At 41.3% G+C, this 20,419-nt stretch overlaps 1 protein-coding gene across 11 annotated transcripts in view; it reads right to left on the bottom strand.

Annotated features, from left to right (window-relative positions):
• The window catches only part of ubr4 (ubiquitin protein ligase E3 component n-recognin 4), a 65,440-nt gene continuing 45,021 nt past the window's right edge, over positions 1-20,419 (bottom strand). For 6 of the 11 annotated variants that reach the window (XM_061835549.1, XM_061835580.1, XM_061835593.1 and 3 more), the window contains 54 exons: positions 19,652-19,826; positions 19,437-19,568; positions 19,193-19,314; positions 18,866-18,977; positions 18,626-18,756; positions 18,192-18,369; positions 17,991-18,095; positions 17,684-17,839; positions 16,523-16,691; positions 16,235-16,439; positions 16,046-16,159; positions 15,642-15,851; positions 15,413-15,562; positions 15,109-15,336; positions 14,960-15,038; positions 14,642-14,863; positions 14,383-14,551; positions 14,057-14,201; positions 13,728-13,813; positions 13,561-13,648; positions 13,285-13,478; positions 12,941-13,180; positions 12,697-12,835; positions 12,464-12,589; positions 12,241-12,369; positions 11,806-12,155; positions 11,539-11,629; positions 11,311-11,395; positions 11,052-11,179; positions 10,677-10,806; positions 10,424-10,584; positions 10,222-10,331; positions 9,925-10,066; positions 9,652-9,733; positions 9,173-9,346; positions 8,928-9,049; positions 8,617-8,814; positions 8,429-8,509; positions 8,245-8,332; positions 7,946-8,073; positions 6,585-6,692; positions 6,344-6,460; positions 6,046-6,236; positions 5,793-5,966; positions 5,614-5,713; positions 5,282-5,500; positions 5,084-5,197; positions 4,843-4,985; positions 4,637-4,762; positions 4,232-4,426; positions 2,971-3,195; positions 2,786-2,876; positions 1,876-2,038; positions 1-1,100 (listed from right to left, as the gene is read on the bottom strand). In XM_061835549.1, the coding sequence (XP_061691533.1) occupies positions 1,036-1,100; positions 1,876-2,038; positions 2,786-2,876; positions 2,971-3,195; positions 4,232-4,426; positions 4,637-4,762; positions 4,843-4,985; positions 5,084-5,197; positions 5,282-5,500; positions 5,614-5,713; positions 5,793-5,966; positions 6,046-6,236; positions 6,344-6,460; positions 6,585-6,692; positions 7,946-8,073; positions 8,245-8,332; positions 8,429-8,509; positions 8,617-8,814; positions 8,928-9,049; positions 9,173-9,346; positions 9,652-9,733; positions 9,925-10,066; positions 10,222-10,331; positions 10,424-10,584; positions 10,677-10,806; positions 11,052-11,179; positions 11,311-11,395; positions 11,539-11,629; positions 11,806-12,155; positions 12,241-12,369; positions 12,464-12,589; positions 12,697-12,835; positions 12,941-13,180; positions 13,285-13,478; positions 13,561-13,648; positions 13,728-13,813; positions 14,057-14,201; positions 14,383-14,551; positions 14,642-14,863; positions 14,960-15,038; positions 15,109-15,336; positions 15,413-15,562; positions 15,642-15,851; positions 16,046-16,159; positions 16,235-16,439; positions 16,523-16,691; positions 17,684-17,839; positions 17,991-18,095; positions 18,192-18,369; positions 18,626-18,756; positions 18,866-18,977; positions 19,193-19,314; positions 19,437-19,568; positions 19,652-19,826 (7,905 nt within the window). In that variant the 3' untranslated portion in view covers positions 1-1,035. The remainder of the gene's footprint in view (positions 1,101-1,875; positions 2,039-2,785; positions 2,877-2,970; positions 3,196-4,231; positions 4,427-4,636; positions 4,763-4,842; positions 4,986-5,083; positions 5,198-5,281; positions 5,501-5,613; positions 5,714-5,792; positions 5,967-6,045; positions 6,237-6,343; positions 6,461-6,584; positions 6,693-7,945; positions 8,074-8,244; positions 8,333-8,428; positions 8,510-8,616; positions 8,815-8,927; positions 9,050-9,172; positions 9,347-9,651; positions 9,734-9,924; positions 10,067-10,221; positions 10,332-10,423; positions 10,585-10,676; positions 10,807-11,051; positions 11,180-11,310; positions 11,396-11,538; positions 11,630-11,805; positions 12,156-12,240; positions 12,370-12,463; positions 12,590-12,696; positions 12,836-12,940; positions 13,181-13,284; positions 13,479-13,560; positions 13,649-13,727; positions 13,814-14,056; positions 14,202-14,382; positions 14,552-14,641; positions 14,864-14,959; positions 15,039-15,108; positions 15,337-15,412; positions 15,563-15,641; positions 15,852-16,045; positions 16,160-16,234; positions 16,440-16,522; positions 16,692-17,683; positions 17,840-17,990; positions 18,096-18,191; positions 18,370-18,625; positions 18,757-18,865; positions 18,978-19,192; positions 19,315-19,436; positions 19,569-19,651; positions 19,827-20,419) is intronic. The other 5 variants (XM_061835576.1, XM_061835603.1, XM_061835613.1 and 2 more) reach the window with 2 other exon arrangements.

Below are 20,419 nucleotides of genomic sequence, written 5' to 3'. Positions count from 1 at the left end.
TCGTTACCATATATCAACTTTATTAATAATTGGGCTAATTCAAATAGCAGACATTCAGCAACATTTGAACAACTGTAGCAGCGGGAAGAATGAACAATAAAGTTAGTCAAGTCCACACCATGCATTCAGACGGCAAACCTCTACTTCTGCTCAAGGTCTGTGACCATAAAACTCAGCTGCACCTCGCTGGGGAGAAACAGCAGCTGTGTTGCTACCTTTTACCCCCCTCTCTTTTTTGGGGGGACAACTTTCATTGGAGAACTAATTTAAAAAAAAATTCAATGCAAAACCCTAAGTAAATACAAACAAAAAAAAAGTCTTTAGGGATATAACGTACATCTGCTTTATTATGTAGGCGATCTAAAATATCACGGCAACAGATGAACTCTCACAAAGGGTTAAGGTGAACAAGGCATAGTGTCAAGGAGGAAAATAAAACTTACTCATCAATACTTTCCTTTTTTTTGGGGGGGGGGGGGGTGTTTGTGAGGTTGACAAAAGAAACCTTGATCATACGCTAAACAAAAATGGCATCTTTTACTCAAATTCCAGTTAGGACCAAATGTGACGACCAAAGGAGGATAAATTAGATCACAAGAACGTGAGGGGGGTCCTCAGCCATTTTAAAACACACTGACCAAAACCTTGAACAGGAACCGAAAGCAAAACAAGATAAAATCGAATGCATCGTGTTGTTTGCCCAATTTGCAGCCAGTGGACATCCGCTCAACCAAATCAAGCCCTCAGCTCAACACAAGTCGTCGTCATCTCTGTTTGCGTTGCATGGAATTAGCTCTGTGTGCAAAAGTCATGGTGTATTACGAGACTACACGTAGATTCTGCTTGAGGTTCAATTGAAGATGTCATTAGAGGGGGGGGATGGTGGCGTGTGTATATGTGGGGGTGGGTGGTGGGGGCACAAAGCATGGCGTATACACTGTGTGCACACATTGGGGAAAAGTGTTATTTGGTGGCTGTCCCGAATGGAGTTGTGATGCAGTTTTGTTTGGGTGTTGGGGTGGATCATACAACCAGTCAGGGCAAAGAGTTCAACAAATCCTGCAGGAAGAGGTCCGGATCTGGGATTTCAGAGAGGAGACCTGAAACATGGCGACATGGGATCGCAATAGTTATTTCCAGTAAAGGAAAAACATGTATGTCTCGTGTGTGTGTGTGTGTGTGTGTGTGTGTGTGTGTGTGTGATCAATGGTTCTAAAATGCAGTAGCATGGTAGGCCAAAGTGATCATCAAATATCCAACCCAATGCAACAGAGAAGTTTCAAATTCTATCACAATAAATGTTTGAAAATAAACCCTTGGAAAATATTAAATGCAAATGTATTGTACAAAAGTCAGTGCCGTTTTAGACGCGTCATTCAGTTATTCTTCACCACACATAAATCATTCTTGCTCAAAGGATTTTAATAATGAAATTTACTCATCCATTTTCCAAGCTGCTTATCCCCACCAGTGTTGCTGAAATGTTGGCATCTATGCCAGCTAACTTCGGGTGAATGGTAGACTACCCCCTGTTCTGGACGCCAGTCAATCGCAGGCCAAACATCGATTTCAAAACATTTAACTAATTTATGAAGCTTAGTTTTCAACTAAAGTTTGACTTTTTTCCAGGATGAAGATGAAGTCACAGTATACTTCCTACCATTTGGTCTTCAATGCAGCTAAAATTAATGTAATAATAAATCCGTTTTTTTCTGAAATTAGTCAAAATTGATATCGATTTGAATATTGTGTGAATTTTTAAAAATATTTCAAAATGAAAGCCTGTTTCATCTTGTTTGCATAAGATTGTGTTTTCAGGTTATTTTAATAACTCCCCATCTTTGTTTTTGTGCATGCGTGTAATACAGTACTGACCTACAACATCAAAGAACTCCGCCAAGGACTCGGCGGGCATAAGTTCATCCTGGAAAGCCCTGAGCACTCGCTCCGAGGCCTCGTAGATGGGCATGTCGTTATGGCGCACGTATTCGGCAAGAGAGAAGGACCAGCCACCTTCCGTGTTGCTGGTGGGAACTTTCTGCAGAGCCAAAAGGTCGAGAGAAGGTGAGCACGAGCTACGTTTTGAGAGCTTTTAAGCCAATAGGCTAAATATAGTGGTACCTCGACTTATGAGTGTCCTACCTAACAGGTATCACTTGGTCAATTTCTTTTTGCTTTGTGCGCCGACCAGTTGATAGCAGGAGTGAGTATCGACACACAAGTATCTTGCAAGTATTAGCCATGACTTGTTACACCAGAATGTGCTATTAGAGAGTTTTACTAATCAATGTTACACATCTTTGACCCCAAGTAGATTTCGCTGACGGAAATGATAAACTGTATAAATGTTGATAACTTGAACTCATTGAAAAGTGTACTCATTTGTTGTTGTTATAAATCCTGTTTGTATTCCCGTACTAATCTGTCATTGGTTATTCTGTTGTACACAAAATGCAAAACCCAAACATACAGTTCATTTTTAAATTCTGGTTCTTTGTCGTTAAAATGGGAATTGTTCTTATCCCCACCCATATATTTGTTTTGGATCCATGACAGGGGTCATGTTATGTTTTTATTCAACAATTTACAAACCCCAATTCCAATGAAGTTGGGACATTGTGTAAAATGATTTGCAAATGTTTTTATCTGTACTCACTTGAATAACTACGAAGACAAAATTTTCATGAAATGCTTTTTTGTGTTCCAAATGTTCACTCATTTTGAGAATGATCACGGAAGAAATTTAACTCAAGTCAAGGTACCATTGTAAGTTTCGGGACATTACCCTGAACATGTCATAGACGAGATCCACCAGGCCCCAGAAGAGAAGGGGAGAGCGATAGACTGCATATTCCTTTGGTGATTTATCTGTCAGTCTGAGAAAAGGGAAGGAGGAGAACAAAGATAGTCATTTCAACCCGTGTGCTTTAAAAGCACAGTCACTCATAGGTATTTACACTTGAGCCGTACTTATTCACGATGCTCGCCGACACCTTGCGGGTGTGTGCATTGACCAGCAGTCTCCGGAGGAAGTAAATCCGTGAGGTCCTCCAGCGTTCGGGCGGCATGATGTGCATGGCCAGGACGGTGTAGTAGTGCGGCCCTTCCACGTCGTACGAGCTCTCCACCCATTTCTCACACAGCTGCTCCTGAAAACTCTGCAGGTTCTTCTCCTCCCGGGATGTAGCCCGTGTTCTGCAGGGTTTAGCGAAAGGTTAACAATACCACCCAAAAGTTTTATTACAGAAGTCAAATTGGGGGTTTTTACAGAAATCTTTTGTGTCTAACTTTTTTGTATCTCTAAGTTTGGCTTTTATCTGTGCAACTTTCCGAGTTTTTACCTGCACATTTTAATTTTTTTTTTTGGACTCAATTTTCTATTGCTTCGATGCTCACTGGTGACGTCATGTGACATCTACAGGCATTTCCAAAGTCTTCAAGGGGTGGCGTTAATTATTTCATGGATCTCGCTATTACCACCAGCCCCCACCTTTGGGGGCACTTCTCATTCATCAGAAAAGTATTGTCTACAGGGGGCTCATTGAACAAAAAACAATTGTTGAGCCAGGGAGGGTGATGCAGTCATTGCGATCCTGAAAAAAGGTATTGTGGGCCACATCACACACCGAGGCACATAGGGTAAAGAGTGTGAAGGGCTGGAGGGTGGGCCACATGGGTCAGCCATCTCTACCTCCTACAGCGTGTGACAGTGGTCACTCAATCAAATGGTTTAGTCAGAGCAGCTTTACAAGTATCGTGTGTGTGTGTGTGTGCATGCGCAACCAATGGGGATACTCTATTTAGTAGTGTAGTGCATTTTGCAATCTGTACATAATGAAAAATTGTCCTGGAATCAACCTCTGACTTTTAACCGAGGCTCCTGATGTAATTTCACACTGAATCGTGGTGACAAATTGAATTGCAAAGGCAGCATCCACAGTGTGTGGGTGTTCCTCAGGATGTCGCCATGGTGACGGTTATCAAACTGTAATGCTGTGTGTGTGGAATAGAAAACAATGCTTTAAAGCAAACTTATACAAAGTTACCTTTAGCCACTTAAAACAACCAAAGTGCATTTGCAAACGGCTTTCACCTTTGCTCCTTTCTCGTTGTTAAATGCAAGACTTTCTTTTTTAAGCTATGAGGGCAAGTTCTTTCAGTTGGCCAAAATGGTACAGTGAAGAAAGTGAACTTTAAATCTCATCAATTCTAGTTCTCTTGCAATACATACGTGTTGAGTACATAGAGCACAGTATGGATGATGTAGGGGATGAGATGGATGTTGCTCTCTCGGCCACCTCCTCCTGTGTCCACACTGAATGATTGTTCGGTAGCAAAGCGAAGGAACAGCAGTTTGGTGTCATGGATGTTGAGTTGGTAAGTGGGTTCGCGCTGCCCGGTGCACTCCTGCAGATATGTGTTGTGTCTGTATGGCACAAAAAAGAGAAAAAAATAATCAGTCTTCAATGGTGTAATTTACAACCACATGACTCAATGGGCATATCTGTATTGGGGGCAATGGCCCATAAAAAAGAGACAGCAGGCCCTGTGCAGAGGGATTAGAATTTCATTGGGTGCATATTTTATGTCGTTTGTCTGCTGAAGGTTATTTCATTTCCCCTTTCCCCCCCTATACCGTGCTAAGCATGTAGCAAATGCAGATTCTGGAACATGCGGCCCCCAAACAGGAAGCAGTCCATTGCACTTGGTGTTGGCATTCTGAAGAGCAGCACTCTCCCACTCTTCTCGCCCACGGGCCAACCTGAAGCAAAGGTAAAAGTGTGTGTATATTAAACTTATAACAAGAATAAGAGCGTTTTTCTTAAAAATAAATGATGTTACCTGACAGCTGCCAGATGGCAGTCGTAGTGGACAATGTTAAAGTGCGACACAGTGCTGTAGCCTTGCTGCTTGCGAGGCTTGTTCTCAAACTCCTCTAGTGACACCCGCTTTGTGAACGTGTAAATACCCAGGACCTTAGTGGGCTGGAATCGGAAACATACCTGGTAAGTTGCTATACCATACTATACATTACCACTGGCAAATTGAGATGACATAAATAAGGAAATGTGCCTTGTTGTACCTGGAATTTGTAACCTTCTCTACAGATACAACAAGTCAAGCCTGGCTCCTCTATCAGCTCCTCCATTTGTTTCAACAATGAGGTCTTCGTCACCACCTGACCTTTCTCATTGGTCTGCAAATCAAAGACACTGTCACTTCAAGCAGCATGTGACAGAAATAAAAAACAACAGCAAGTTGTGTGAAATAAAGAGTGTACCGTCATGCCCAGTGTTCCCAGAGCCTTCTGTCTCATGGCCATGGCCATACGTTTCTTCTCGGCCCGAGTATCCCTACGTGCTGCTTCTATTTTTAGATTGACGTCGTCGTGCTCCCTCAGTGCTTCCAGAAGGTTCTCTGCAAGCGTACCGATACCTTCATCGCTGGAAACCTGCTCCAGCTTGTGCAGGTTGGTAATTGAATCAGTGCCAATCAACACCTGCTCAAAAAAAGGTAACATTTTTCTTTCATTCATGGTTCCATACTTGACTTTCGGCATTATTAAGTAGCATTTTTGTCCAATACACTACATTTTAATAAACTGCATACAACCTGTGTTGGGGGATGCTGGGTAGCCAAACCACGGAGTAATCGTAGAATGAAGGGTAGCGCAGGTCGAGAGAGGAACTTCTTCCAGATATCGGCATCTAGGCTGATGAGAAAAGAAACATTCGCCAATTAAGCCAACTTTTACTACTTATCAACGACATGAAAGAAAAACAATGCCATACTTTTGGGCATTTGGAATATGTTTCTTCATGTAGTCCAGTGCATTTTGTGTGATTCCTTTCTGCAGAATAAGGTCCTTGAGCTGATGGCCATTGCTGTTATTTTTTATTCCAGCAGCAATTTTACAGAAGCAATCCAGAAACACTTTGTCATCAGCACTATGTTCCTCATCATACCTGAAGGGAAAGAAGGTTTCAATATAGTCTGCAGAAAGACTTGAAGCATGGAAGTTTAGAATACAACAGTGATAGCTACTTGTCAAAGCTGCAACATGGCTTGAAGCGCTCAACCAAAATCTTCATCTTCTCGAGTTCACCAAACGACAGGTATGGAATGATGCGAAGCAGGCCCTGCAGTACACTGGGGTTGGAGCGCACAAACGGAGTGTTTATCTGGTCCAATAACATGACCAGCTGATCTTTGTCGCCAGTCAGCAACAAGTTACCCTACAAAAACAATGAGACTTATTACAAAGACAATTGTGACCACTGCCAAAAGCGGTTGGGGTTTCTTTAGATAAAGTTTGTTTTTGTTTGAGTGCGTCGGTACCTACCTTGTCCTCTGAAATCTCTGCATTAGCCTCATCCAGAATGATCTCCATGATGCTCAGAACCTGCTCTGCTATGGAAGCCCCACCACTGTCTTTACTTTCCTGTTCTGCCACTAAAGCCTAAAGATAGAACAAGCTATTATTGTTCTCAACAGCATAGTAAAAGCCTGGTTGAGAATGCATCCCGATCACCATCACATCCTCTTTTGCTACCATACTACAACAACAAAAAAAAGGCACTTACCAGGTTTAGCGTTCCGAGCATGACGTTGAGTGTGTTCATCTCTGGTTTGACTAGCTGTTGTCGGTTGATTTTCACTTTTACACAATAACTGAATAATTTTAGTAAAACCTGAGAAGATACAAATCAGCTTTGAATTACAAATGTTTTTTTCTCATCGTGCATGCATACTGTCAATGTTGGGCAGAATCCTCATATCTATAAAACCGCCACATTTAATCACTAAAAAAACCAAAACAAAACGCTATCTCACTTGACTGGTGACAAACAAACTTGACAAACTTGGTTTTATACATTACATTCCTATTATATATTGTTGCGCACTGACAACAACTCACCATCTTCAATCATTAATTTAATTTGCAAAAAAAAAAAAAAAAAAAAAACACCAAAACAGTCATGATTACGTCATTGATTAGAATGGCATGGACACTTTGCTACAAACATTCATGTTGCAATGGAATTTTAAAAAATTATCAGTCACTGGTGATTGGAGAAAATTAATCTGCACACAAATTTACTTTTGTGTCTGACAAGCTTCCGTCTGCAATAAAGTAATAAAGCAATGAAGCTTTATTTTTAACAAAGCTAGCCTTGTCTAATGTACCCAACACAAGGCTTGAATGAAGCGGGCTTGAATTTTGCAAAACTGCTAATCACAAATGTGTATGGAAGGGAAAACGCGATGACGTCACTGAGAAAATGGAAATGAAGAAGAGCCTGGTTGTTGGTGCGGAATGGGGAAAAACTAAATTGATGAGAAAAAAGCAGGAGCAAAAGACGGAAAATGGTGTAAGTGTGTTAGCATTTTGAAGTGATGCAAGGTTGTAAATCATAGACCTGTCTCATCTGAAGACTCATTATAATGGCCAACCGCAGCTGAACACGAGCATTCATGTCAGGTGATTCCTGAAGATGCTGAGCACGATACTCAGCATCTTCGTTTATCGTAAACAACAATATTTGGCAACTAATTCATGCAGCCGCTGCCCCCTTTCATATTTACATCGCAAATGCTAAGTGCGGAAGGTGCATTCAGGGACACTGTATAAGTGGGAGTGAATGTGTTCTTGAGCAACGCAGTGTATATTTGTAAAAAATGATTGCTGGGAAAATTATTTGTATCAGAATGCATGGAATGGATTTTGTTTTGTAACATTATTGATCAGATAAAACATGTTAAAATAGTCAGCCAGAGCTGCAACAGATGCAAAGTTAATGTTCTTTCACATTGAGTCTGTCACACTGTTTTGCATGTTCTTGTTTACTCATTAAGGACAAAAGCCCATTTTTATAATTTAATTCTTCATAAAATGTTTTAAACGTATTTCACTCTACTACTGGAAATAAGCATATCATCTTACCGTGAGCAGATGACGACCCTGTTTAAAATCTTTGATTCCTGATAACCGACTGAGCATACACTCCAGTCCACCACACTGTGCCATAACTCCTGCCATCTTGTACACTTCTTCATCGTCCTCTTCCTCATCTGCACAAAGGTGGTTGGGGGAGCATTTTTTTACTTGCAAAATCAGAAACCTTACACAACAATGGTTCAAACATGCATGAAAATGACTTGATAAAGATGAGCAAGAAAGCTTGGTAGACTTGACAGTCTAAGTCTTGTGGGACACTACGTATATTAGGGAAGGGATATAACCTGTGGTTGAGTCAAGCGACTCAATGAACTCCTCTGTAGCATCTCCGAGCAGACCTCTCATTCGATAAATTATTCTCATTGGTTCACCCTTGAAATGAAAGACCAATATTATTTGATGACAAAAAGTTTTCCCAGATACAATTTTTAAGGCTCCGTCATTAATGGGTTCACTTTAGAACTTTACCTCATTTGTTGGGCACCAGACCTTTTTGTAGACTTCAGCTACAGAGAGATCCAAGCTAATGATTTTGTTGTTCACCAAAAGCTGAGAAAAATAAAAAGAGTGTTTATTGCAATCATTTACCTTGACAATCATGAGTGGTGAGGGAGAGGACATGATAAAATGACAAAATAAGCACGGGTTCTTTTTACCTCCATGCCACTGTCATCTTCAAGGAGTGCCACTAGGTCGCAGTCTTGGCAGATCTTGTTCTTAATGTCCCTCATAAGGGGGCCGATGCCTGGCTCATTGCTACTGTACGGGTTTCCAGGCATGCGACCTTGAAGGAAATCCTCCTGCTGAGGATCTTTTTCCAGAGTTACAAAGAACTCTGTCACCTCGTTCTCCTCCTAAAAATAAAATAAAGTTAAATGAAAAGTTAAAGACTCGCAATGTTTTTCAAATATTATTTCTCTAGAAATATACATCTGAGTCAAGTACACCTGAGATGAAGCCAACTTACAGGATATATGATACTACAGAGTCTCTCAAAAATGAAAACAGGTGTTCTGTAGTCATCCAAATTGTATCTCTTGGCAGTCTCTATGCAGACTGCCATGAAGGCCTTTGTTTCCGACTCAGTACCTATGAACAGCGCAAGATGGTCAGACTTATTTTCTATCATGTTAACTGTGGAAAAACAAAAACGCTAAGCGATGACACACAACAGGACTCAAAATCTGAAGTTAGGTTTTCATTCAAACTGACCTGTGGTCATGTCCTCGAGCATCTCCAGCAGCATGTCCTGAGTCTCGTCGATGAGTTTGGTACGCTGCACTACTAACTTCCTCAGACACAGATAGCCATTCAGCACAGTGCCAACAAGCCGGCTTTTAAAATGACGCTTAATGGACTCCACCTCCACAAATGATGATAATAATCCTGGAGTGACAAAAAAAAAGCGCAGAATGTTATCAACTGTTTCAGAAAGATGACTTGAAATCTTTGCTATCATTTGCGTGAATAAGACTGCTATTCTAGGGGAGGGGGTCTCAAACTCAATTTACCGTGGGGTCATTGCACAGTAAAACTAACCTTCATAAAAAAAACTTGGAGGCCGCACTAACGTTAAACTTTCATAGTAAGGTGGGGGCCACAAAATATCTATTTTTGCGGAGAAAACTATGAGCAGTATACATGAGAAATTAGGGTAAGTACAGTTTGAAAAAAAAGGGAAATCTGCACACCTGTAAAGCTCTTGAGAGCATAGCCTTGCTGTAAGTCTGTGCTTAGAGTTGCCTCTTCAAGGGCCAGAAGGTTGGCTATTTCCTGTGAAAGACAAATGCATAAATAAATAATTGCAAGACACAAACTTTAACTGGCACATGTCCTGAAAAATATTTCATAGGGGGTCATCAATAGTAGTTTAGGCCAGTTGGTGTCTTGATCACTTTTGTTCAGGTCAAATAAATCAACTGCATCTTGTTGATTTCAGAGAAAATATCAAAATCAGGTTTTACCTTGGTGATGAGGTTGCCGATGTAAGGAAGGACCCCCCTCGCTGCCAGGTAAACCTTCCAGTGTGTTGGTTTGATCAGCTTTTGGTAGAGACCCAGATACTCAGCTGCACACTCTCCAGCCAAACTCAGCTCATCCAGATAACTAACCCACAAAGGAAAACACGGTCACACGACAAGACTTTCCCATTGGTTATAAGACTTGGAATTGAGAGAGTTTACTAAACTTAATTACATCATCATTTTACAAACACTATAAATCATCAGCATATGCCGCCTTTATTTTGCAGTGAGTCTGACCTGGTGAGCAGGCCCAAGACTTGTTGTTTGCGGCTGGGGATCGTCGTGAGAGCCTCCACAATCGTGCAAGCTGCCTGTCTGGCGGCTTGAGTGGCAGGTGTGAAAAGGACCTGTAGCAAGAAAAATACTCATGTCAACTAATTTCTTTGATGACTGCATTTCTGAATCCTACAAAACATAATTTGTACAATTTAATAATTACCTGCCGCAACCAATTGTTGTGGCTAAGCTTGAGCAGGCGAGGGAAAAGGCTTTCACCTCTTCTGGACCTCATGAACTGCTTCCACTTCCAAACATACTTCTCCAGCAGATACTGCTTCCGGAGTTCACCTTTCTCCTGGGGTTTTGTAGCCATTTCATGGCCTGTCATGTCCATTAATTGGCAGGAGCATTGGAGACAAATATTAGTATTCAGTTATAATGACAAGTTTGGTACTTGTCTGTACAACACTTACATCTTGCAGGGAGGCATTTTTTCCAGGCCTCATATGAAGCTTTGGGATCCTTTTTGAGCCACATTTGGGCCTGAGCATGGATTTCATTACTGTAGGGTCTTATGGTGGTCAGGGATTCAGTAGCAGCATCCTTGGACAGACAGATACTTGGTAAAGTGTCATGAAAAGCTACATTTCCACGAGCTGCCATACTTTTAAACAGTTTCCCTTTTCCCCTGTGTGTAATTCAATGTAATAATATATCTTGTAAGGTGTGGGTTTTCTCTTTGGTTCCACATCAACTTTACAGCTAACTGCCTACCATAAAATTAAACAGTAAATTTTAATTTTACTCAAAGCAAATGCAAAGCACCAGCATGATTAGTCAATATCCACCTTGTTCTTTTTGCTAGTAGGGGCAGGAGGTTTGATCAACTTCTGCAGGATTTTCAGGCACATGAGAGTGATGTTCTCCACCACGACAGGTGTCTTGATGTTAACTGACATGAGGAACAGACTGAGGGCTAAAAAAAAATAAAAAACAGATTTGGCTTTAGCTTACATTAGAAAGGGAAGTTTAAATTACTGACAGCATGGAGACAGACATTGGACTCAAATTTCTTTGCTGATACTTCAAAATGACTCAGCCACTTACCACAGCGCAGCCGTAACTCCCAGCATCCTCCCTCTTTTGAAATCGAGTCAGTTAACAGCAGCATTTCATATTGCAGATTACTAACCTGTTGTAAATAAATTGTGAAATTTGGCACTGCCCAGTAGCTTTCTTTAAAGATGAGATAAATGTGTGACTGCTCCCATAAACGTAAGACAGAACCACAGTACAAATATGAGGCCTTAAATGAGGAGATAAAAGCAGACATACCAGGTCGGGATTGGCCCAGTGACCTTTGAGGGCTGCTGAAACCTTAGCAATGATAAGATCATTCATCTGCTGAGTGGCTTCTGGGTGATCTCTGAGAAACAATAATGTAAAAAGAATAATTGAGAAGCAGGACTACAGCAAAATGGAGCAACAATAAAATGAAATGGAAAGTTTATATTGTCATCGACCAAGCATCAAACAGATTAAGAGTAGTGCACTGAAAACCCCTTACATTTTACAACAATAGGATACAGAGCAGCACTGTACCTGGTAAGCAGACAGATTAGTTGGCGTACTTCCTCTCGCATTGCTGCAGTACCTCGCCGCAGGTTATATTCAAAAAGCTCACGGATAAGTCCCTGCAGGACAAGGATCTGCCGCAGGGCTGGATTAGTAGCCAGGGCACGCAGCAGTGTGATACAGTGACCTGTGACCGCTGAGGCACAGCCGTAACACTTGTTGGACGAGGTGTGGCCGCAACCCAGCACAGATAGGGAGCGGTACTGGCTGGCCGTGAAGGTCGGCTGGTTGTTGCTGCTGCTTCGGGAGGATTTGGTGGCAGCTTCGCGCTGCTGCAGATCATACTCAAGCAGCTCTTTGCGAGATGCAAGCACTTTCTGTCGACAAAAAAAACAAACACCTAATGCACACTATATGTAAGCACCTTCAGCAATTTGGGAGGTTATGTTCTTTGTGTCAAACCTGTATAATCTTGGAGAGTTCATCAAATGACGTTTTACAGTCTCCACTGTACTCCTGAGCCAGCTGCTGAATATATCTGTTCACATTGGCAGAAGACGTACCAAGACCTGCAGCAGCTCCTGTATCATCCTGTGGGAATTTTTCGGAAATTATATTAACGGTGTTGTCCCATGTTTCAAATTCTGCACCATGTCCTGCAGAACAATAGCACTTGAAGACTTACCTGTGGCTTCTCTGGTGCCGCCTCGTTGACTTTAGACAAAAGGCTCTCCAGTTGGGGCCGGTGACCCATCAGTTGGTGGTAGACACGATCGGCTTTTTCCAGAAGGGTGTTAATGTTTGTCACAGCCTGTGGGAATTAAAAAGTTTTTAAAAGACATGGTCAGGAGAAGGTAAAAAATTCTCAGCACAACATGCTCAAATAGGGTTTTGAAGTCTAAATAAGGCACTGCTTACTTTTTTCCTGTCTTCTTCATTCTCAATAGGATCCACAGCACAGCATGGTTTGGCATATAGCATGAAGTCAAATCTGGCATATTTACAGAAACCACAAGCATTGCACAAGAAGGGGTCCTTTTCATCATAATTGATAGATCTGTTTAAAAAAAAAAAAAAAAAAAACAGCACGTTACAATCTGCAATTCCTGTCATGAAAGTTAGCAAAGGAGTGTAAGAACAGCAGAGGACGAATCCCGCTCACCTGCACTTGTGGCACTGATATACATTCTCACCACAGTTGCCACACACTCCAGGGTTGGCAGGCACAGATGCGCTGCAGCGTGGACACTGCAGTGTCTCAGTGGAGGCCTGGTAGTTCTCATAGAAGTCAGAGAACTCAATCATCAGGTTAGATGCAACAATGGGTAAAGGCAGGTCAATTTTCACCTCCGTTTGACCTGGGGTCAGTTGTACTTTCTTAGCTTTATGCCAGCGAGCAGGCCTGAAGATGAGAAAGCACAATGAAAAGTCGATTTTTTGGCTTTGTGACCCAGTGACCAGTAGGATGAAAGCATGGCATCATATCAATGGAAAATTGAAACACACTTGTTCTTAAGCTCCACGATAGCTTGTACAGTCCGGTTGTTGTAGTAGAGGTTGATGGTACGGACCATTTTGGTACGTTTGAGGTCACCAATCTTCACAGTAACTTTGCTAATGTTATGGCTGCCTATAAGCTTGACAACTTGTTGAGTGGTGGTGTAGCGGGTGTCCACTTTGATAGATGACAGCTTGATATTCTTGAAGGCAAACATGAAAGAATATTGAGAATGTTTAGGATTCATGAATTTTCCAAGCCAACTCGGGTTTTGTCAAACATACCGAGAAGGGAACCTCTGGATTATTACACACTAAGCACGGGTCACTTTCAAGATAAAAGCCATCAAACTCCACCAGACCTGACAGAGTGCTAAAGGAGAAGGCAAAAATGAATGTCCACAACTCTGCACTGCACTTTTGTTCAAAGACAGCATGGCTCAAACACATACTTGTAGATGTTGGAGTTTGGGTGATTTGTTAAGATATGGTTCTGTGTTCGCAGAATTTCCACAGCCTTCTGGGAATACTCCTTCAGCTGGAGGAAGAAGATACAATCTCATTAGGTACATGAATCACTACCTACAATGTCCTGTGCAGTTAATCCTTGTTAAGGAAAACAGGGGACCAAATAACTGTAAGAGTACATATATACATACATTATGAAAATAACGATCACTAGAAAGACACTACTGAACTACCACTAATGTATGTGCTTATAATGGAAAAGACAGAAAATAGATTTCAAAATCAGTGTAGTTTACGTCAAAAGTCGACAAACCTTTTTCTCGGTCTGCGGGGTCTTGAGTGAGAAATACCCAAGAAGGTCGACAAACTGTGCAGCTTTGCGGCCATATGCTGGAAGTTCTGGCCAGATGGCCCATGTGAGCTCCAGCAACAACTCCTGCTGGGCTTTACTTGAGTTCCTGGTGAGAAATACATACATTGGGAGTTTTGATGAAATAATCACTTATACTTGGTTTAAAAAGCAATCAACTTTTTAGTACATTTATTTGTTCGTGTTAGGTCAAAATATGATCTTGTAAAAGATGACTTTAGTGTTGAGTCAAGCTAAACCTAAATGTAAACACTTAATTTTTAAACTACCTGTAGATATGTAAGGCCAAGCAGTGGGCTTGCCAGCGCACCGCTGAGGAGTTGGACTCTAGCAGGAAGCAGCGCAAAAATTGGATGAGTGTCTCCTTGTCTGCATACTTGTTGAGTTGACTGACTAGAGCCATGCACAACTGATCCTCCTGACAGCCACCTCCATCCCCTATGATCAGGACACAGGAAAAAAAAAAGTAATGGGATCATCTGCATCTAAAATATCTTCGCTGCACAACAAAGCTCGTCATCGCCTCACCTTCTTTGTCCTTTTCTTTGTCCTCTTTTTTGCTCTTTTTACTGGAGGACTTGCTCTGAGAGGACTGAGATGTTCCTCCCTGTCCGCTACTAGAACCCCCTGAGAATGAGGAGTTGGCCAGAACCTTGCTGCCACACAGGGCACATGAAAGCAATTGCAAAAGGACTGGGGAAACACCCTCGTCTACTAGGAAGCTGACCTGAAGTAGGAAATACAACACAGCTGTAGAAGAGAAAAAAAATTACAAATGAGGAAAGTCACAATGATAGACTATTAAACTCATGATACTTCCATTTAGAAAACTACTCATCTACTTACAGTCATCTTTAATACAGAACTTCTGCCAGTTGATTGTCCTCTGAGTGGAAATTTCAGCACAAGCTTTCAAGTGTTCCATCTGCATTGAGACAAAAAAAGCCAAATTACACAAGATTCAGACAAAATGGTTTTTACCAAATTACACTCACCAGGTTGATGAGTGTATCATACTGGAGAGCTGAGCCAGATGAAGCTGTCACAATGCCCGCACGGAGGAAGATGCCCTGTTCCTCTAAAAGCTTTTTGATGCTGCGCACATGAGAATCAAGTGTGTGCAGATCCCGCAACTGACGATACTTTTCCTTGGAGCCGCAGATAAAGAGCAACAGCTTTCTAACTTGCCTCCTGACAAACGGTGTCTGTTGGATCATCAGATACTGGAAAGAAGGAGTTTTCTTTATAAATTACACTATGAAAAAAAATTGCTGTCCCCACAGTATCCCAAAGTCTTACCTCAGACAGATAGTAAAACCAGGAATGGTCAAACACAGGTGGTGGAATACGTGGGTTAGCGTCAGCTATCTTTTTGATCTGATACGGTAGTCGGAGCACCATTTCAGTGAGCAGCTGGGAATAGGCTTCAAACACATCGGCAGCATGTCCCTATTGGGAGGGCCAACTCAGTTAGTTCACATTTCTGGGTCACTTTTACTCTACATGACCTGATTCTACAAAAGTATACCTTGACATATTGGCGGAGGAAAAAGGGACTCATGTCTGGGGGAGAGGAAGATGTGTGTGGGCGAAGGAGCTGGCTTGTCGTCACAGGTTCTTCTTCACCCTGCTGGCTTTTCCAGAACTCAAGCAGGGATTTGAGCACATGGAGACAGTAATCAATGGCACCCAGGCTGAGCAAGGCAGTCGCTGTAGCATTGGAAATCAACGAGGATGACTGGGAGGAACAAAAAAAAGTCGCATGTGTCTCTGGTATGTAAGGTATGTGTATTGAACTGTTATTCATAACATAGCACACACAGCCTTTTTTTTTGTGGGTAAATTGAGATGAGATCATTTCAGTACACAGAATATACTTTTTGTGACATCTTTTTAGTGATATGCTGTGAGATTAGAGAGTATGTAAAGTACCTCGGAAGAGGATTTAGAGCCAGACTTTGTTCGAGACATGAAGACACTGAGCAATCTCATTATAACCAGGTGTACTTCATTCATAGGGCAGCGATCATTCTTTCTTGCAACATCCTGCAGAGAGAATAGGTTGCTTGAGTAAAACTAGTGCGTTATTAAGAGGATTCTTTATGAACAGTCCGCAGATACCTTCTTATGCATGCTGAGCTCAGCAATAAGCTGTGCAAGCAAATCATCTAAGGCACCCTTATCCTTTTCATCCTCCCCGTCAAGATCTGAGGTCAGCATGAGAATAACTTGCATATAAGGGATGGCTTGAACGCCACCAACATTGTGGAGCTGAGACATGTGCTGCAGCAGGCGCTCCAGTAACATAAGACGAACCATGTGAAGCCTAGTCACAAAGTAAAAATCACATTTTGTCAGAACACACAAATTGACCAAGAAAGAAATCAAATGGTAATCTTTAGATCTGACCTATTGCTTCTGTGGATGTCTCCCTCTGTCTCTCCTTCTCCCTCTGAGCCTTCACCTTCGTGCTGAGCTGTTGTAGTGCTGATAGCACCGGTGCTAGAGCTTACGCTGCCTGGACCTGCAGGGTGTCCCTCCACAGTTGTATCACCATATGCACTGCTGCGTCCAGACACTGTAATGAAAATGAGGCATTGAACATTCTCAGTGGTCTGGATGAAATGAGAATGTACTAAACCTAATTTGTCATGTATAATGTTGAGTTTATTTTCCGGGTTAGTTTTTAATTTTTACATTTAAAATTCCACGTTTGTTCATTCTACGCTTCATTTTAACAAAAATGCTTGTTAGTTATTCCAAAAGTCACCGATGACAAAAATATAAAAAGAGAGGGGTTAAGTCAATCATGATTGACATTAATTGCTCGAGATCAAAAATTTAGGTCCGAAAAACAGTGCTGGCAGGGAAAAGGAAGAACGTCAACCTAAGCGCATTAACAGCAGTGGTGACAGATTTAGAGAAAAACCATTTAATTTGGGAAAAAAAAAAAAAAGTATCTTTTTCAGTTGAAAAGAGTGTGTAATAGAAGGGAATTAACTCTGGACATTCTCTATGCAAATCTTTGGGAGAATATTACTGTTTTTTTTTCCTCCCTTCTCTGAGGAATCTGTCCACAAAGTCACATATCATGAGACAACTCGAAGGCTGCTGGTAGAACAGCAAGCAGGCAACATAAGGACTATAGCAGTTTTGGCTAAAAACACAGTAAAGGCACTTTAGGGATTGTATCATTGTTTTATGTTTGATTTAATTTATTTACAGCCTGTCGTTTCTTTAACGTGCAAAATCCGTATGGTTGAATAATTGTTTTTTTTTGTGTTAGTCAAACAATGTTAGGAAAGCTACGGGAAAACTGTCATAAAAGCATGAGCCAATTAGTTTTTTTTGTAATTCTTAGAATAAACACTGTGCAAGAGTGAAACTATTTTGTCCAAAGATTTTGTATATAATTAATTCTTACTTTCACTTAAAAGGAATTGAATGCAACTTTTTTTTTTTAGTACGCAAAAATCTGTATTTCTACTTCAGTACAGTGTGAGTATATTTGCCACCTTTGAATTTCAGTATGGTTTGGAGTGTGTGTAGTTTTCCCCTCCAATCACCTACCACTGTGCTCTCCAACAACAGACTCGACAGCAGAACCTCCACTCTCTGAGCCCACACTCCCACCATGCTCAGCTGGGGAGGTCCGCAGTGTAGAGCCATCAGTAGCAGCAGTACTGCCCTCATCATCAGATGCTGGGGCTGAAATCATAGCAATAGCTGTAACAGCAAATACAAAGCAGTCATCTGGGACACGGTACATGACTTCATTAAATTAATAATGTAATAACAGTCCAAAGCATGTACACATATACAGATGTTTTTGCCAATATATAAATTGAACTATTCAGACACCAGGTGGTTGTATTACCTGATGCAGTGGTGTCTGACAGTGTGCCAGCATCCAGTGACGAAGAACTTGGGGCTTGACCAGACAGGCCAAGGCTCTGAAGGCCAAGGGCACTACTACTACTGCCTTAAATATCACAAATAAAAATCCCCATGAATATGTACATTAATGACCAAACAAAACAAATCCACCTTCTTTGAGTTACTTTTTTGTCCTGCTGACCTTGTTGATCCTGCTGAAGACTGAGCGCGATTGCTAACTCTACCATAGTTTCGTCATCAGCATCGGGGGGGATGTCCAGCATAGGAGGGAAACCCTCAGCTCCAGCCAGCAATGCTTCCAAGGGGGATGGATTTCCATTGTTGAGATTCTCTGGTGTCTCCAGGACCATGGATTCAGACTGAAGTATGTAAAAAGCCATGGTTAGCTAAACTCTTGACATATTTCTCCTCACATCATCTATGCCCAGAATGCATATTTGACAGAAAATGCATGCGTTCAAAATTATTTAAAAAAAAACCCAAAACATGTTTTTATGTCACTGCATGCTGGTAACAAACGATTATTGGGGCTCGCGGTGTCAGTTGTGTAAAATCTAATTATTGTAAAGGAGGTTAAATCTAAACATCAGAATAAATCAATTGCTTTTTTCTCACCACCATCTCAAAGTCGCCATGGTCCACTTCATTCTGCTCCTGACTCTCCGGTCTAACCTCCTCTCCACCAGTGAGCACCGATGATTGCATTTTGTCTTCTGCGTCGTCATCATCATCGTCATCTTTGTCTCCTAATAAAGAAAACACCTAGCAATTCTGAAGGAACCTAAATGTTTTTCTAACCAGATATAATATTTTAGTGTATGCAAAAATAAATGCATCAAGGTTGAGAAAGCATACCTGTGGGTGTGTTGGAGCGTGGGGGGGATGGAAGTGTTACATGGCGATTCTTGTTTCGTGGTCGAAGCACTCTGATTAGTGCCTGCTTACAAGCAAAGCTCACTGCTGTGTCCTGAAATGAGCAATCATATAATAAAGGGTGCAACTCATATACTGTGAGATCAACTAGCTCGTAGATATGAGGGACAAACGGAGACCACTCAGAACGCTTATAAAGAGTCATATTTACATGAAAGGCATTAAAATGGCTTCAGCAAAGGAAACCAATAATTACCAAGTTGTAAGTTACGAAGTAATATCGATTTCATAACTTGCCAATGTACTTACAGGGCAGAGCAACATTTGCATGTAGATTTTTGAAGCTACATTGATGTAATCAAGCTCGCAGGTGCAGTATGCATGAATAATGTCCACCAGGGCATTTACTGTTGCCTCCACATGAGTTAGTCCTGAAAGAGAGAACAATGAAAATCCATACACTTAGATTCTTGTATTCATCTTGAAAAATGACTTAATACACCTGATTCGGGTATCACAAACATTATGAACACATGTGAATGTTACCAATTACCAGGTAGGCACGCAGGAGCAAGAAAGGCATTCTTAGGTTTCAGGGAGTGTAGCTTCCAAAAGTTACTCATGAGTTGTGTGATGAAATTATGGCTTTCACCTTCTACCTGCTTTTGCCCATCATCTGTGATGTCTGAATAAAAAGAAAATGAGTCAATTTTCCATACACCCATAAAATACTTGTATAATTTGAGCATCAATTTAATAGCCTCTCACCAGGGTCAAGGTGAAGTAATTTGGATTCAGTAAAATGCACCAAATTGTTGGGCCTCATGATTGCAATGGAGCGGGCAGTGATAACAAGCCTCTGGAAAACATCAGGGTCTAGCTCTTTGCCTTCGCGACTGCAGCTGTTTAGACACTGCACTGCATTACTCAACAGGGACTGGTCCTGAGGAGAAGATAGAAAATGTCATGGCTTCCTATTTCACACCGGGGATATCAGTGATTCCCAACCACTGTGCCACAGCAGATATCAAATTGCCCAATTTTCCTTTAATTGACTGAAAATTATTTATTTAGAATGACCCCAAAAAAATTTCTTCATTTATCTATCTACGTCAGCGATATATGGTGACTTCTTTTCCTTTCGGCTTGTCCCGTTAGGGGTCGCCACAGCGTGTCATCTTTTGCCATCTTTGCCTATCTCCTACATCTTCCTCTCTAACCGCAACTTCCCTCATGTCTTCCCTCACCACATCCATAAACCTTACTGGCAGAACAAAAATGTATAGTGTAATAAAAGTATAGTGGTACCTTGACATACAGGTTCATCTCAATAAATTAGAAAACATCTTGTATTTCAATTTAAAAATATATTCACTACACACTAATGATTATTTTTCATTATTTTTGGATGTACACTGTACTCTGTTGCGGCTAAGAAAATTGATTTTTTGATGATTTTAGTTTACAGCCAACAAAACCCATATTTTATTATTTATGATTCAAATGTACATGGATGGAGACAGAAATGCAAGGATC

Source organism: Syngnathoides biaculeatus, chromosome 2 (assembly GCF_019802595.1).
Source record: "Syngnathoides biaculeatus isolate LvHL_M chromosome 2, ASM1980259v1, whole genome shotgun sequence".
Classification (NCBI taxonomy): Eukaryota; Metazoa; Chordata; class Actinopteri; order Syngnathiformes; family Syngnathidae; genus Syngnathoides; species Syngnathoides biaculeatus.
This window is presented reverse-complemented; position numbering and strand designations above follow the sequence as displayed.